The sequence below is a fragment of the Clavelina lepadiformis genome, chromosome 5 (assembly GCF_947623445.1).
Source record: "Clavelina lepadiformis chromosome 5, kaClaLepa1.1, whole genome shotgun sequence".
Lineage (NCBI taxonomy): Eukaryota > Metazoa > Chordata > Ascidiacea > Aplousobranchia > Clavelinidae > Clavelina > Clavelina lepadiformis.
The window spans coordinates 20,572,108-20,589,445 of NC_135244.1; the positions used below are offsets into that span (position 1 = coordinate 20,572,108).

General features: G+C 41.1%; 4 protein-coding genes across 4 annotated transcripts in view; 3 read left to right on the forward strand and 1 right to left on the reverse strand.

The window, feature by feature from the left end:
* LOC143461206 (deleted in lung and esophageal cancer protein 1-like) overlaps positions 1-17,338 on the forward strand; it is a 33,111-nt gene that overhangs the window by 15,438 nt on the left and 335 nt on the right. The window contains exons 32-34 of the mRNA XM_076959035.1: positions 14,839-14,944; positions 16,734-16,952; positions 17,198-17,315. Of these exons, the coding sequence (XP_076815150.1) occupies positions 14,839-14,944; positions 16,734-16,952; positions 17,198-17,315 (443 nt within the window). The remainder of the gene's footprint in view (positions 1-14,838; positions 14,945-16,733; positions 16,953-17,197; positions 17,316-17,338) is intronic.
* LOC143461209 (uncharacterized) lies at positions 875-4,318 on the forward strand. Its single transcript, XM_076959038.1, has one exon. It carries the CDS (start codon positions 1,327-1,329, stop codon positions 3,445-3,447), a length of 2,121 nt encoding a protein of 706 aa, XP_076815153.1. The 5' UTR covers positions 875-1,326; the 3' UTR covers positions 3,448-4,318.
* Positions 8,602-11,129, forward strand: LOC143461210 (uncharacterized). The gene is made up of 2 exons (XM_076959039.1): positions 8,602-8,942; positions 9,047-11,129. The coding sequence occupies exons 1-2, from the start codon at positions 8,746-8,748 to the stop codon at positions 10,665-10,667; spliced, it is 1,818 nt and encodes a 605-aa protein (XP_076815154.1). The 5' UTR covers positions 8,602-8,745; the 3' UTR covers positions 10,668-11,129.
* On the reverse strand, positions 11,247-14,243 carry LOC143461208 (uncharacterized). Its single transcript, XM_076959037.1, has 2 exons — positions 13,974-14,243; positions 11,247-13,869 (listed from the first exon to the last, which is right to left on the reverse strand). The coding sequence occupies exons 1-2, from the start codon at positions 14,186-14,188 to the stop codon at positions 11,631-11,633; spliced, it is 2,454 nt and encodes an 817-aa protein (XP_076815152.1). The 5' UTR covers positions 14,189-14,243; the 3' UTR covers positions 11,247-11,630.

Consider the following 17,338-nt stretch of genomic DNA (forward strand, 5'->3'; position numbering starts at 1 on the left):
ATGAGTGAAAAGGTAGCTTGAAATTCACAGTCAGTCGTTTGAGTTGTTTTTCGAGTTTGCGTACTTCTGACAGCTGCTGTAACAATCGGTCAAGTACTATTTGCTCATCTCGACCCCTGCGTTAACTGAAAAGCTTATTTTATCTCAATGCAGAAATGGAAATTAGTTATATTTATTTCAATGGTCGCAATTCTTTGTTTAGATGAGTTTAAAATTGCTGTTTAGCAGGTTTACAAGCTGGTCCACTTTTAGTTTATTGGTTGGATAATCACACAGGGAATCGTTCTACAAACCCTAGTAACCCTTAACTATTGGAATTGTGATCTATTTTTTTAATCCACACTCTATTTAATTGATAGCCGCGTTTGTTAGAAGGATATTTCATGCGTTAAACATTGTGTGTCTCCGTGTGGGTTTAAAATAATTGAATTTTGGTTTTATTGGCCAATTAACATTAATACTTATGCCTTATAGGCAGGGTTGCCATCGGTCTGGACTCAAAAATAAAGACGGTTAGTAAAGGAAAGAAGAGTACTACCTTAAACAGTACACAGCAGGAGAAGGCAATCAATGTTCCTAAAACAAAAGCAAACAAAAAAACAGACACTATTTGCATGTTTTTAATTTTGGTGCCACTTTGGTACAAAATGGTATACTAAAGGTGTCGAAATGCCCTTAAAATAAGACAAAAATAAGGACGGAAGTGAAAATAAGGACATTTCTTAGAAATGAGAAAAAAATATTTTCTAAGGCACAGACCTTCAAAATAAGGACAAATCTTAGAAACAAGGACGATATGGCAACCGTGTTCATAGGCTTGTAGTGTATACAAACGAAGGGTAATTTTGGTGGCACGAACTGCGCGGTAAGCGTCACCAGTGGCACCTTGCTTAGTAAGAAGTTATCGAATAAGGAAATGTGTCAGATTTGTAACAATTATGGGAAGCGACCGTTGGTTCAACTTATTGCCCGATGAATCAGTCCCATTATGTAGTTTAAAAATTCTTTATTTCTCACAAGAAGTGACGTTTGCACAGGCATAGCATAACTTGTGCGAATGAAATCATCGTAAGGTGCCATTCATTTTAACGCAAGGTAGATCACGCGACACTGGTTTATACAGGGTATAAACAGGGTATATAGTTTAGGCACGATATTTTAGACGTTTAGTATTGTAAGCAGGTGGTTAATGTACTACTAGTTCGAGGTCTACAAAGCATATCCAGGTTTTTTACGTTTGAAGAATTAGAGAATGTAATTCTCCTTTTGAGGGCAAGTCTGTACCAATCATCTCGTTTATCTTCAGACTCTGGAAAACTAGGCAAAATGCTATCACTCAAATTGCTCCTTTTTAATTTAATTTTTGTGATTTCAATATCGACGGCAAGTCAAGCGTGTCCAGAACAATGCCGTTGCCACGATGACACGGTTGATTGCTCTTATGGTAATCTGACGTCATTTCCTGCTAACATCCCTCCTACAACCGTTGTCCTATTGTTACATCACAATCGCATCTCGAAGTTTGACAAAAGCTACTTTGAAGTCGGGTCCGCTCTGCACCGACTGCAAGTTCTCGACCTACGTCATAATGAGCTTACTGTAATCGAAGAATATACGTTCGAGTCGCTTTATTACCTCAGAGAACTGCGATTGGATTACAACAACATCGAGTTCCATTCTGACGACATATTGGACCCTTTCACGGGCACGGAAGACAATCTTGAAATTTTGACGCTCAGTCACAACAAACTGAGTGGTGTCGTCACCGAATACACTTACGCCTATCACCTCGACTTGAAAGAACTTGACCTAAGCTACAACCTATTCACCGAAGTGGATCGAGAGGCGATTCCACGCAACGTCCAACGTCTGGATTTGAGCTACAACCAACTTACCGACATCTATGCCCGTTCTTTCAGGCTTCTTCGCCGTCTCGAGTACTTGGACTTGCGAGGTGTAGCTATGTCGGAGATGCAGATCACCATCTTCAGAGGACTTGAGAGCTTGAAGGAACTGCGAATTAGCGGCGATAAACTCGTGACTCTGGCGCAATCGCTCTTTAAGGGTCTCGAGTCGCTTGAGAAGTTGGAGATCAGCGGGAGTTTGATTGAACGCTTTCCTGTTAATCTTCTGGAACCCTGCACTCAGTTGAAATGGTTGAATCTAACCAATAATCGTCTCGCGTCTTTGACCCAACCATTCTTCTCTTATGTCCCACTCCTCCAGAAACTCGATCTCTCGCAAAATCTCATCGAAGATGCGGATGCTCTCGCTACAGCGCTAGAAACTCCCAGAATCGTCAAACTCAATTTAGCATCCAACTTAATCCGAGGACCGTTGACTGGACTTGTTTCAATGGAAGATTTAGAGGAAGCAGATCTCAGTCGAAATCGTTTGACTTCTTTGGATGAAAGTTATTCCTCCGGCTCGTTAAAGCAAATCAACTTCGCCTTCAATCTCATTTCCTATGTTACGCCTGACGCATTTTCCGACTGCATCGAGCTGCAGAATGTCAACTTGACAGCAAACCAACTTTCCAAATTCCCAACCATGTCCACCCCGTCTAAGCTAATGACAGTTTACGTGGACGACAACGCTTGGCATTGCGACTGTGACTTCGTTCAATCCTACCAGGAATATCTGTCCACCGAAATTTTGTCCAAGCTCTCCTGTTCGGATGGAGACTTAGAATGCATCAGATGTAGTACTCCGGATGAATTAAAAGACGTACCGGTAAAACATTTAGATACTACAAGGGAGCTAAACGGTTCCTGTAATGCGATTAAGGGCCGTTCGCCACGGGCCGTGGAAACCGTCTCCGTCCAAGTGATTACCGGCACCGCCGTGGCGGTTATGGCAGTCGTTCTCGTTATAGTCGCAGTCTTGCTTTGGTTGCGAAGGGGCACTGTTAAAAAATTTCTGAGAAAGCAAAGTGGTGACAATACACCCCAAAGACACGTTTCTCACATTTACAACGGCATAGAAGGCGGCGAGAACGAGTACGGGACAATAGAAGCCGAAGGTCCCGGGAGTTCTACTTACACACTGGCGTCAGAATTGAACAATAATAATCAATACGAGATGGCATCTCCGAGTAACGCCACGGCTGTTGCGGCGTATGCCACTGCGTCAAATGTCGATTCCTCGAATGTAGCGATTTATTGTGAAGCCGGAGAAGCCGGGACCGGATCCCCTTTTCAGCCGGGAAAAGAGCATCCAAAACCGGCGAGCAATATGTATCAAGACCCAAGGTCCCCGCCACTCGCCGCCCACTACGAGCTTCCAATGCAGAATCGTATATCTACTATCGATCCTTACATTTTGCCCGAAGTCCTCCCTGACTCCAGTAGTAGCTATTTGGGGGAAAACCCTTACCTGTCACCAGCCGTTCCTGGCTCCGGTTACATGGAATTCGACGCTGGACTTAAGTCCGATGATAATAACTAATCGTTAAGAGGATGACGTATTATGAAAGTGACGTCGTATCGTTCCGTAGCGACATCTAGCGAGGTTGATGTTTTACGTGCAGAAATATTTTATATCTGCTGCTATTTTTGGTCGCGAGTTTTATGGATTTCGTGATTCAGTTTCACCTTATTTGCATGTTTCTGAGAAGTTCAGTAGAATTGGTCCACGCCGCGAGGTTCTTTTAACACGTGAAAGATTTTGCAATGAGTTGCACAACTGAAAGAAAAACTTCATAAGCATCGATTAAATATTAAGCAGATGCTGACGGGTACAAAATTCGTAAAGAATGAACTTTGAACAGATGAAAGATGTTTTTGACTTATTCCAGCACTATATTGATGTCACTTTCCGGCGGAAGTTGGAAGTTGATTGTGTTGTCATAACATGTATTGTAAACGTCGCGTATACATGCAGAGTATAATGGAAAACGTTTTTCCGATAGAATCGATAAATTATTATCCGTAAATTATTATCGAGGTGAGTGTGACGTAAATATGCAGTGAATGTCTTTATAACATCATAATATGTTATCTAAAATTAACTGCTTGCCCTTCAATTGTCACGAAATAATTGTGCATTGCTTGGTTTGTCATGTCAGCAATTCTGACGTAATTATTTTGTTTCATAACAACACCTTAGGGTGCGCCTTCCGGCTGCATTATTCATTATTGGTTTATATTGTTCAGTTTTTTGTTCTGTAAACTTTCTTGTGCGTTGTGCAATCCTGTACTTTGGATTCTTACTTACAATATTTTCCAAATGACGTTTTGACTGAAAATTTGTCCCGATGAAAACTTTCTCTGCGCAAAGTTTTGTTTCTTCAAAAAGAAATAAATCTGTCGGTCAGCGGCGGCTTATTTCAAAGTATTGTAAACTCCAGTGACATTACGAAATAATCACAACGACTGAGCAGGCGAGAATCACCAAACTAGTTTTGCAACATCGTGACAAAATTGTAGCTTCATTGTTGCATTTCTGCTCCGACATTCATGCTGTAGGGTGGCATACCAGTGTCTATGAATCGCCCGTTGCTGCATTCTACTCCCATTTGAAGTGATCAATAAGCGGCACGTTAAGCATTGGTTGGTGACGGACAAGTGCAGGCGATTGATCATCAGCAAATTTAATCTTCATTTTACAAATTTATGAATGAAGGTGGGGCTGCTATTTTGACGTCAAGCCCGTTGTTTTGTCGTAAACAGATATTACACAAAACATCATGACAGTTGTGTTTTCGGTAAAAACTTTACGGACACAAAAGTTTGTAGAACTCTGTCACCCCAATCCCGTAGCGCATGTCACACCCAATGATAGCAACGCTCAAAGACGCGATAAAATCACCGTTTATGTCGTAAGAAGGAGTGTCTTTGCCTCCTTATCTGGTTTTCATCAATGAGTCGAAAGCGGGTTTTCGGTCGTTTTATATGAATTTTGGTTGTTGCCCCTCAAGATAATGCGTCAACTCTGGCTGTCTACTTACGGCCATGTTTGATGGCGATTTATTCCCCGCGTGTGAACAAAATGAACGCATTTGCCAGTTTAAGGGGTTTTCTGTCTTCATGCGGTGATTGCGGCAACTTGCGAATGAACTCTCACGTTTCAGTGAAGATATAATGTTGCTCGTCTTTTCTTTTGATAAGAGAAACGCTTTGTAAGAATCTGTCGGCGCCAGTTTTCGAAAAAAAGAAACTTTTTGCGAGAAGTTGTCTTCTACTAGACGGATCCAGAAAACCAATTCTTTGTAAAGTTGTATCGGGCTTAGCTGAAAAGTAACGCATTTGTAGAAGTCGGTATGTTCTTTTCAACCAAAATATTTGATGCCCGTATTTATGCCTTAGGCTATTTTGATTAATTATGTTGGTTACGCCCCAGTAACTGGCCTGCTGACTAAGTGGTGTAAAGCCAAGTAAAATTAACTTTATAATATTATCAAAAATAGGATTTCTCGCGTACAACTCTTTTTTTTTGTAAAATGTGATTTTTAAATACGACTTGCTCAAAACTACTGGTTTTGTTCAATTATTTTGCAATCAACTTAACTTTCCCGGTTTTCGTTCCAACTGAGAACGAGCGTTTTTCTATAAAATGAACACTGGGTTTTGATAAAGAGTTGCGTTTGAAAGTTTAAAATCTTTAACAAACCGAAACAATACCTGCCAAGCGGTGGAAAGTGTTGTGATGCTAACAGGGCACAAGAGGCTGTTTCTCTACAAGTGATCACCAATGTCGTTGAGGCGGCCAACTTCTTTGTGGTTGGTGTGGTTGCGGCTTTGCTTTGCTAAAGAAGCATTAAGAAATTTTTGTTGAAGTAAGTCGGGGAATACCCGCCATAAGTGACACGATTCACCTTTATGGCGGCGTAGAACGTGGCGAGAATGATTCTAGAACACGAAAGGCGATGCCGATGGCGATACGAGATAAGACGTACGAGATCTGCCTCGTTTTCCCAAATGCAGCAATTTTTTGTTAAGCCGGAGAGACCGTCTCGAGACCAGAGGCCAAAGCCTCTCTTGAGCCGGAAAAAGAGCTTCCAAGCACGGCGAACGAAGTGTATCAAGACTCGAGGAACTCTTCGCTTGCCGCCCATAACAAGCTTCCAGCAGCATACCGTCTATCAAACCATTGAATTCGACACCGCTCTGATGTGAGCTAGTTGACATACTTTGAAAGTGACGCTGTACTGCTCCGTAACGTCATCTAGCGAGACTGATGTTTTACTTGTGGAAATCTTTTATATCTACTGCTATTTTTGGTTGCCAATTTTATGGATTTCGTGATTCAGTTTCACCTTATTTGCATATTTCTTAGAAATACGGTAGCAAAAGTCTAAGCGGAAAATTTCTTTCAACACGTGATAGGCGCTTTATGAGATATTACATGACAAATTTAAACAGAATTTTTCAAGTTAATCATTCGTCGAAATTGTGTTGGAATTAAAGAAGACCACAGAAGAGTTTGCGTTTTAAAAGTATCGAAAGTTTTTGTTCACATGAATATTTTATTATTGCCGATTTCCGTCGGAAACGGAATCAGGAAGTGGATCGTGACGTCATAGCATGTACTGTAAACGTTACGTATACGTATAAATATGCGAAAAAGATTTTTCTGATAATAATAATCGATAATTAACTGTAAAATACTATTCAGGTGGATAGGCAAAAAATGCCTTTATGTAATCAAAATATGATTTCTAAAAATAACTTCCTCTCCAACAACTGTCACGCCAAAGGCTTAATTGTGCGTTGTTTAGTCACGTCACTATTTCTGACATATATTGTTATGTAACATTAACAGTTTTCGGTTATGCAGCAATGTTGATTTTTGTTTTTGAGTATTTCGTTAAGACTCTGCTAATTTCGTTAATTTCTTGCGGTTTATGGAAATGTTTGAAGTTGCCTTCTCGTCCGTACAATGTTCTCGCTACAAAGCTTTTGAGTTTCTTTTTGTCTTATTTAAAACTTTTGATTTGCGCGAGAGGATTTCTTTCCAAGAAACAAGATTGGCGAGTTGCCGTTTCTCTTTTGGTTACGAGTGTCCCTTTAAAATTTAAATGAAGTTTGCTTAAACGGTGACACCCATTTACAAAATAATTTAGCATTCACGGGTACATGAAACAGCCGCAAATAGTTGTATATTAGTGACGTATGAATGCGAATATTTGACGTCTTTTAAAACTTAAATATTCGCACGCTTTGCATGATGATAATTTACTTGCGTCCGTATTCGATTCGCATTAAATTAATTTGTCGATTTATGTTTCATTACAAATTTCAAATCGCGCAACGCGTGCATATGGTGTTTAAAGAGACACTTGAAGTAATTTTAAACTTGGTAATTAAAATTTTTGTCGCTATGACCGCCATTATATCGCCCACTTTTTATAAATGAGTCTATTATGAAGAATTTATTTCCTTCGAGAAATAACACATCGGATATCCGGGTTAGAAGCTTTCTGGTGCGGCAGTCGATTCCCTAAATGCCAATCTTCCTCTAACATGGCTATGCAGTGATTATAATACACGATGTAAAGTACCCGTCATAATGAATATCACATCCTCCGCGCGTACATTGTGTCGTCATCATACCTTTTGTGTTTACTCTCTGCGTCATAAGGGATGATAGAACTGATATATATCGTATGTGTAGTAACCGAGTTTCATGTGGACGCTTTCTGTTTTTGTAAAGAACAGCGCTGCATCACGAGTTGTTTAAGTTTTTAGTAAGTTTAACATCGGAGCATTAACAGGTGGTGAACCGTGCATGGTATGTTCAGGTGGAAGTCAAATTTAGATCATTGCTGTAACATTATGCCAGGCTCATGGTACGTGAAGGAAAAGGTAATAGGACACAAACTGACAAGTACTTCGAGCAATAACAGTCATTTTTTCCTTGGAGAAAACCTACTTTCCTGTTAGTTTTAGTTCACTAGCTGTTCCCACTCATAGAATGTTTTATTTGATATTTCTTTTGATCAAAAAGTTTTTTTATGTTTTGCGTATAATCTACATCTCTGTTACAAGACACCAATACGAAATATCAATTTTTGCTAAAGTTGTTAAAATTTCCGTCACAAAAAAGGTTTAGAAAAACACCCGCCCAAGCCCGCCACGTACGAACAGCTTATTTTCAATGTGTAACACCGCTTTACCATATTACCCATCCCACGGTAACGCAGCATGTTCGATTACCATGATAAAATGGCTCCACAAGTTGGTAATGGATTATTCTTCCTGCCTTCTTGGACGTCATCACTCCAGCGCTGTGACCGTTTGACGTGAATCCTTATAATGTTTTACGTACGACAGAGGAAGTGGAAGTGTGTTAGGATGTCTATTAATACGAGATCATTTGTGGGACGAAGTAAACCGGGTCATCATTTTACTTGTTGCATAAATTGAAGTTCTGAACCGCCCAATGTACAAACGCTTTGACGTGATCGTATAAGAGGGTTTGGTGTCAAGTGTGTGATAGATAAGTCGTTTGCTTATCACTCGTGATAAGCCTGATTATTTTAAGCAAGAAGTGATGCTGTATTAGGGATAGGCTACTTTACATTTTAAGGTTGTGTGAAAAATGGGTTAGACAAAGCACAGTCCAGATAAGATTTAGAGGTATTGTAGCTGAAAAACAATCACTAATTTAACTCGTTTCACAGTCGTATGATAGGTTACCTGTTACTGTTACATATACTTGTGCAATAGTCATATTGCAAAACATTTCCTTGTCTACTTATGACGCATCAATTGTTCGTCTTGTGACGTGACAATTAGCAAGAAAATGTCAACATTGTGTCGTCATTTATGCTTCACCCTGCTGCTGTCTGTAGTTGTTGGGCAAACTAACCCGCAAAATTCTTCATGTCCTTTCCTTTGCTCTTGTTCTGGAAGCGAAGTGGATTGCTCCGAGAAGAACATTCAAGAAGTTGTTTGGAAATTTCCTCCATCCACTGTTACGCTCTCATTACGTCATAATAAGTGAGTGGAAAATAACGGAAACCTCCGTTTCATAAAAAATGGTGATTAGTAATTAATTGGGGTGTTCTGGAGACGGTTTTACCAGCACTGTCTCTTATTTTCAGCATCTCAGAGATTTCGACGTCAAATTTTGAAATTTCCCGCCACTCTCTTCAGCGATTGGACATCTCCCAAAATTCCCTCCAATCAGTGCCAAGCGCGCTGCTTTCTCTGCCGGAATTGACGTTCGTAAACCTTTCCCACAATGCCATTGTATTTGACTTCCACGATGGCGCCGTCTTTTCCGCAAACACGAAGCTTGTCACGCTCGATCTGAGCTACAACGACCTGGAATACGTCATACCGTGGTGGTTCCAACTTCTGGGAGATTTGAAAGTCGTTCATTTGGATGGGAATCGGCTCTCACAGTTCAACTTCCTTTTATTCATGGGAAGTCCAAAACTAACCACAGTTACTGTTGGGAACAACCTCATAAGCAACCTGGCATTTGGTGTGCAAGCTGATGTGAGGACCCTGGACTTGAGTGGGAACAAGTTTGTCTTCACTAATGAGACCGAGTTATCTCGCATCACCCCGCGTTTAAACGATTTGCGGATCGGGCATACCGGACTCCAGTACTTTGACCGGACTTTTGCCGACTTGCCCGGACTTTACAAACTCGGACTATTCGACTGCGAGCAAACTCATCTGAGTTCGGATTTATTTCAATCTTCAACTTTACTCGCTCATCTTTCTCTTGCTGGAGGAAGCTTGGATGCTATTGATCTGGCCAAGATGAGTAATTTGCAGTCTCTGATCTTAACTGACCTCGACAACTTGACGTCATTCACAGTCACGTCTTGTCATAAATTCACCGACCTGTCGATCAAAAATGCGCAAAATCTCAGGGAAGTGACCGTGAAGAAAGGACGAAAATTCGAACGATTTTTTTCACGGGAAATATTTTCAAACGCGAACGAAATCACAAAGCTGACCTTGTCAGTGCTCAAACTCGGCAAATTACGACGTCTCATGTTCGACAATCTTCCTGAACTCGAGCTTCTCGATTTGAGTAGCGACAGAATCACAGCGATAGAGAATGACGTTTTTTCGCATTTGCCAAAGTTGAGACGTCTCGACTTGTCTGGTAATTTGTTGTCCGCCGTGGATTCTGGCACTTTTAGCTCCGCCACGTTTACGTACCTCGACCTTTCGCGGAATTTTATCACCCACGTATCCGCAGCCGCCTTTTCCGCGCTTCCCAGTTTGGAACATGTCAATTTATCGGAAAATAAACTGAGGACGTTTCCGCGACCCGAGAGCGTCCTGCCGTTCTTCGAACTTCGCTCGAATCCCTGGGAATGCTCTTGCGAACTACACGCCACTATTGCGTCACTACTTCTCGCCGATGGTTGCCTGAATAAAGACGACTCCGAATGCTTCCGCTGTACGGCGCCATCGGGGCACGAAGTTAAAAGCTTGTTTCATTTAGAAGCTGAATGCAAAGGCCGCAATGCCGGGGGTTCCCCTACTCCTGGAGCCATGACCGAGACGATCGTGATCGCGCTTGCCGCTAGCATGGGTGGTATTTTGTCGGCCATATTTGTGATTGCCATCGCGTGGAAACGTGGCTGCTTGCGGAAAAAAAGGACGTCTGTTGCGGCCGACGATAGCGTAACTTGCTCGTCCTCTAGTCAGTCGAACTCAGACGAAACAACTAATTGCGATTACAGAATGGAATGTTAATTTGTATTGCGTTAGTTGGTTAAACTGCCTCTGGAGAAGTAAGAGAGGCACATGCTGAAAGTGCAGTCGGGGATTCGCTTCATTAACTCGTCCCTGATGACGTTTGGCCTTCGCTAATTACGTTGTATATGACGTCATTTATTTCTGATTATTTAAGAAACTGACAGTTGCTGGTGCAATTTGTTTTCTGCATTTCAAATACGTAAAATATGCAATTTAGTTTAACTTATAGTTTCGTAATTTTATGTTTTTCTGCTCGTAGTTATTTTTCCCAAACCAAATGCAGTGTTGTACAGTGCTGTAATTTATTACCAGTAACGTTTCTGCTTAGTTCATAGCGATTCAATTATGTCGTCATTTAATTGTTTCTTGTGGCGCAGGTGAGCCCTCCTTGCTCTGTTGCATGCCGCGGTGGTCTGCCTTTCTGCGGCAAAGTTTGTTTCCCTTATTTGAATAAAAAAATCAGTTTGATTTCAGGCTGTGCACTGTAGCTCGTAGTATGTATGGTTATGTGTTGATGGATTTCAGACGCATTTGCTGAACCTGAAACGTCGCACCAGACTCATGTTGGACATTGCACACCGGATTTCAATCATATTCATAAGGTTCATGATCGCGTGGCGTATAAAGTAACACCCCATAGTTATACTGCATGAGTTTTAAGAACAAAGAGAGTTTAATAAAGATACAAAAGAAGCATTTCCAACTGAGCGGAATGTGTCATCGCTTGGTACGTCACTTCCTATTACGCTAAATAGGGCAAAGCGCGTGTAACAGGATTCTGCTATTACAAAAACAAGCATACTATATCAATACGAGTACAAATCGAAACCATGTCTTATAAGTTTTCCAAAAACACTGTTTTGAGCATTGCAAACGCCAATGTTAAATCGGGCAGTCTCCGCGTCCAGTTGACCGATATGCTGTGCTAGTAACATGAAGGAGGAACGTATCCAGTATTCTTTAGTTGAACGGTTTCATATACACTGTACCCTCCCTCTCTTTAGTTTGAACGTTTTGATAGACTGGCAACTTCTCCGTTTCATTTTCGGCATTTTGCTGTCTCTTTGGATCCTTTTGTTTTGTTCTGTCATTTTTGTTTATGTTGAATGCGTTGCTTAAGAGACCTGGAAATGCTGGACCGCTTACGTGTAGCGAAGACCTCGGGAGCGTTCTTGGTCCGTCTGCTGTTAAACTTATGTAATTGTCCTCGTTCACTTTTAGCTCTCCTGGTCCTGGTACTACACCCTGCTCTATATTACTCCCTGGTTCCCATTTTAACTCCGGATGTTGCTGATTTTCCGGGATGGCCTGTCCCTCTGGGAAGGTCATGTAAGTATCTTCGTACTTTGAAGTGGTGTTTTGCTTTGTAAGCGGTCGCTTTAGTGGCGGGTGACTTGGTTCATTGCCAACTGTCGGTTCAGCTTGACCGCCGCCAGTTTGAATGTCTGCTGCTGCGTTTGTGGACAGAGCTGACCGATCATAACTGCCTTGATGCGTCGTTTCGAAACATTTCTCAAATCCGAATTTTATCTGAGACTTCCTCACAAATATGATAATCGCAACCACGGCACAGAACACCACGGCGCCTACTCCTATTAAAAAAGTGAGCGACTGCTGCGGTGGCGTTGATGGAGTTGGTGGCGTTGATTGAGTTGGTGGCGTTTGGTTGAGTTGCATTATCTGCTCGCATGTGAGCGTTTCTACGCCTTCACCGCTCAGAAGGGCGGGGTTATGGCAAGTCAGGAGACCCTTGGTGTCGTTGGTACAGGAAAAGACCACCATCATTTTTCGAAGGATGTCATATTCTTCGAGAAAGCGGCAAGTGCAATTCCAAGGGTTGCCTGTTGCCGTGACGAGTACTGATGATAAGACATTCACGTTAAACTCCAAATTACTCATTTCGTTGTTCGAAATATCCAGGGTTTCCAATAACGTCAACGAGTGCAAAACATTTCCCAGTTGATGGATCTTGTTATTTGCTAGGTTGAGGTACCGCAAGGTGCCAAGGATGCCACTTTGTGTCTTCAAGGTTTCAATTCTGTTTTGGGATAAATCAAGAAAATGAAGACCATTCGTTGAGGCTAAAATGTCCAGGCCAAATGAACTTAAATCGTTTTGAGATAAATTGATTGTCTGCAATCTCGGAAAATTGACGAACGCATCCACATCAAGAAATTCAAGCCGGTTTTTACTGAGGTTCAGCTCGGTCAGTTTCAGCAATGACGTGTTTGCGAAAAACGTTTTCGACTTGAACGCAGATAAGCCTATTTCTTCCAGGCTTAGAATAGTCAGGTTCGTCATCCTTTTCAAGGCGTGGTTTTCTACGGCAGCGTCTTGCACGGTCATTTTTGATAGTTGCAAACTTTGCAATCCAACAGCTCGGTTAAGAAAAGTCATGTTGAATAAGAGTCTCGGACAATCTTCGATTTTCAAATCTTGAAATAGCGTCGATGTTTTGTTGAACTCTATTTCATCAAGAGCGGTCATGTTTGTCAAATGAACCTTCTTCTGATATGACTGGAGAGTCAGATTTTTTAGCTTGGCGAAGTTTATCAACTCCAGCTGTTCATATTGTAAATAGTTAAAGAAGTCTGTCGGAAAAGTTTCTAAATTGTAATTTTCTATTTGCATCATTCTCCTTTCACTTCTCGGATGATAAGGATCAAAATAACCTTGGAAGACCAGCTGCTTTTGTCCGAAATGTATTATGTTTAGGTCGTACAAATAAAAGAAAATTCTTGCATCAAACACCTCAAAGTCGTTGTATCTCACATCCAAAACTCTCAGCGATTCCAGAGGCCGCAAGAAGTTAATTGCGTTGTTGATCCGGTTTGTGTGGACGACTAAAGTCTGAAGATTGATCGGATTTAAAAAGTTTTCCCATTCAACGACAAATATTTCGTTGTTGTTTATGTAGAGTTCTCTTAGATTTTCAGCCCTTAAATTTTCCAGCAAAGACTTTGTGATGCTCGTAATACGGTTGTGGCTTAAATCCAACGTTGTCAGTGCTGTTAAATTTCCCACGCCCCTGCCAGGCCTGATTTCGCCCGAGATCTGGTTGTAACTTACATCCAGTTTCACGAGGTTTACCAAACCAGTTAAAGATTCAAATCTCAATTCACTGATGGAGTTGTGCGAAATATTCAGCGTTTTCAGCTGCGTCCAACCTTCGAGCGCATTTGCTGCGATTTTCGTTAAACTAGAAAAACAGAACTGTAGGATTCAGCGAAAAATCATTCTGTTGTTAGCAAGAGGTTTACCTGCTTTAAACACGTCAAATGTGGATGCAGTCTACATTCTTACTTGTTGTGATGTAGAAGCAGGATTGTAGTCTGATCGACTATGTCTGGAATATCAGTGAGTTCTTTTCCGCTACAGTCAGTAGTTCCACCACCGTAGCAAACACAAATCTTATTGCTGCAATTCCCCATCGTCCCGGTGGTTGGTGGAGAGGTAGGACAGACTGCCTCCGTCAGCAAAACATGACACACCAGAAAAACGCCGAGAACAGTAAACATTTCTGTCTTGTTAAAACAAACCTAGCTGTGTACGTTAATAAAGAAACCGCCTGTGTATTAAATTCAACCGACAATACAAATCCTAAATATTCTGAAATTTATCACTCACTTCAGCCATAGAGTAGCCTATCTCGCAGTCGCTATTAGAGTCATGCCTATGCTAACACACTAGTCGTTACCTATCTTATGATATTATTGGGAACTCAACGATTTAGACAAATTGATACCTCATGCAACTATCGCATAGGAAATTAGCGTAGTAAGTTAGTAATTTGCAAGCTTGAATCAGTAGATGGTGACGGATATGGTAATTGTGTAACCGCTTTGAGAAAGAGGCCGAGACGTATATTAAGAAACAAATGCGTGGGCTTAAGTCAGTTTGAAGTGATTCACAACACAGTGTTTTATATCTCACTATTGTGGCTTACGTTAGGGGAGTAAGGCTGCGCTATGTGTTTGTTGCAATTCCAACGTACAGACAATTTGTGGCGTATTTCATTTAGAACTATGCTGTAATATTGTGATCTGATACGACCAAAGTTAACCTTGTTTGAACTCATGTATTCTAGTCTAAATTGACATGTAATCTATAGTTACATCATCAGGTAGAATATGAGGTAACAGTTGCATTGAAATAAACATTTTTTAAGGTGCACGTCGGGTTTGAACTCGATCGGGCAATGTCACGTGATCTCGAACAACTCCGAACAGGAGCTCAGATTGATGGACTGTCCTTGGAAAAAGACAATGCTTTTGGTAAGCATACCGCTGTTCAGAAAGCGCTTGCAGACTGCTAAAAACATATGGCACTGTTTACTTATAGTCTTATACAGTAGAATTTGCTAAGTCGCCACCTTAAGGCCAACAGAAAATCTGGCGACTTAGGCAAACAACACAAAAACAAATTTTTTTATTGCGTTTTTTGGGGTACTACATTTAGACGAAAAACTCTGTAAGTTATTTTTAGTTAAAACTTAATTCTTGTCCAGACACTAAAATTTTAATTAGGGTTGTACTTGGTCGAATCCGAAACCGAGTTCCCGCCAGGTTATTGCGATAATTTCTAATACTCGTATTCAGCTGATATATTTCATTATTCACACCGAGTCTCTTATTCACCGACGTTTCCGTGTAATAATCTCACACCTATTCAGTAAATTCTGCATTACTCGAGTTTTAACCAAATTTTAAGCATGCGCTCAGTCCTGTTGTTAACTCCTGCACAAGTCGTAATTGAAGAGATAGCCTTGACGTGTGCTCACTCTAACGAACAAATGAATAAGTAGGCTGAGGCGGCATCTTCAGGCGTGCGCGTTCACACCCAAATCCAAACCTGATTGTTAGCGCATTACTGTTGCTTGCTCGAGCAGCAAGACAGAAAACTGTATAATGGCTACCTCTTGTTAGTTTTTACCAAGTTGGTCGTATTTCATAGTCTGTGCAACTGACTAACTCAGTGAGAATGTGTAGTTCATGCCAATACCAATTTAGCCGTGTGAAAACGTTTGCAACTTCTGAAATGATGAAATGTGTGCATTCTGCTATACTGTGTCGCGCTTATGTTGGATTATTTAGCTAGTTTAGCGTATTTAGCTCCAATTACGTAATGACCGTCACTGTTTCACCGCACTTTTTTTTAACTTAACTTAAATGCTATAACATAGCAGCCTAAACCTTACCAGAGTTTTTCTTGTAGACTAAATCTAACTTTAATTAAACCCTAAATAACTGAAATCAACTTTTTGCTTATCTATTCTCCTATCTAACGTAACATCCTATCTTTAACAATAGGCTGCGCGATTAATGGTGAAACAGTCACTGTCTTACGTAATACGTAACATAAACTAACTCAATATTTAAAAGTATCGTGTGACGTCATCACGAGTACTCGGATTCTGCGAGTCTTATCAGCTATTATCCGGTGTCATTTTGGTCCCGTCCCTAATTTTAATTTTGTGCACAGAATAGTCTCCTAGCCTAAATATACTTAACAGGCACTACCTCGTATCTAACAGCCCTAGACTGCTACAATCATAACCTGCTTGATGATCTCTGAAGACAGAAAACGACTCTCCACTCGATAGCAAAAAGCAAAACTGCGCTATAAAAACGACATCATCTATTCACTAAAGCTAGTTCCATTCTCATCGTGATTTTGTAATCTCTGGCTAGGCACCTTCATCTGACTGTAGATTTGCTAACTGAACGAAAGCCGAAACTGATAAAAACAGGCTAAAATGTTAAAGTTTCCGGGTCCTTCATAAATTTACATTGTGACGTACGATAAGGTTCTGTTACGTTAACAAGGATCTCAGCCAGCTGGGCGATACAGCTGTAGCCGTAGCCTTGTAATCACGCTGACAAAGGTTTGACTACTTATGCGAATTATTCCGTTCGTTGTAACCAAGAACGGTGGTGGGACCTAGGCTTCGACTAAGGCAAATTGACGACTAAGCCGAAGGTGACTTAGGCGATTCTATTGTATCAAAACAACCGAGTGTAATGACATAGTAACTCATCTTTTCAATGCATGCAAATTGCACAGGGACCGAGAAAATGGTGTACAGCGACATCTTGTTGATAAGATACAGCAATGGCGTGGCCCAGGAGCATCCTCTAGAGGGCGTCGTGCCGGTTCCTTCCTTCCGCGTTTCGACTGATAACATCGACTTCGGAGTTTGCTTTGTTGGCCAGATGAAGCATCACCAAGTGTCCATAGTGAACCTCAGCGGAGCCACCACAAGTTGGCGTGTTCAATTTCAAGGTTCGTGTTTTCTTGGCTTGTGTTAAGACGTCCTAAACATTTAAGAAGTTCGAATAGAAAAAATTTATATACGAAATAAACGCATTGTTGTTGGTGAGATAGAATAGGACGCTGTTTGCAATATGGTGTCAGTATTCGTCCAAGTAAGCGAATCTGTAGACTCTGTAAGTTTTGAAAATCTCAAATAATAACTAACCACCAATCAACATCTAAACCGCTAAAGTTGTCATTTACACTGATGCCAGATGTTTCTGATACGGCCGAAGGGAAATTCCAAACTGAACCTTCTTCTGGAGTTCTTGATGCATTTGTGACGCACACTGCACGTAATAAAGAAACTCTGACAATCACCTTTGTGGCCAGGTAAAATGGTTGCATACAAAGTT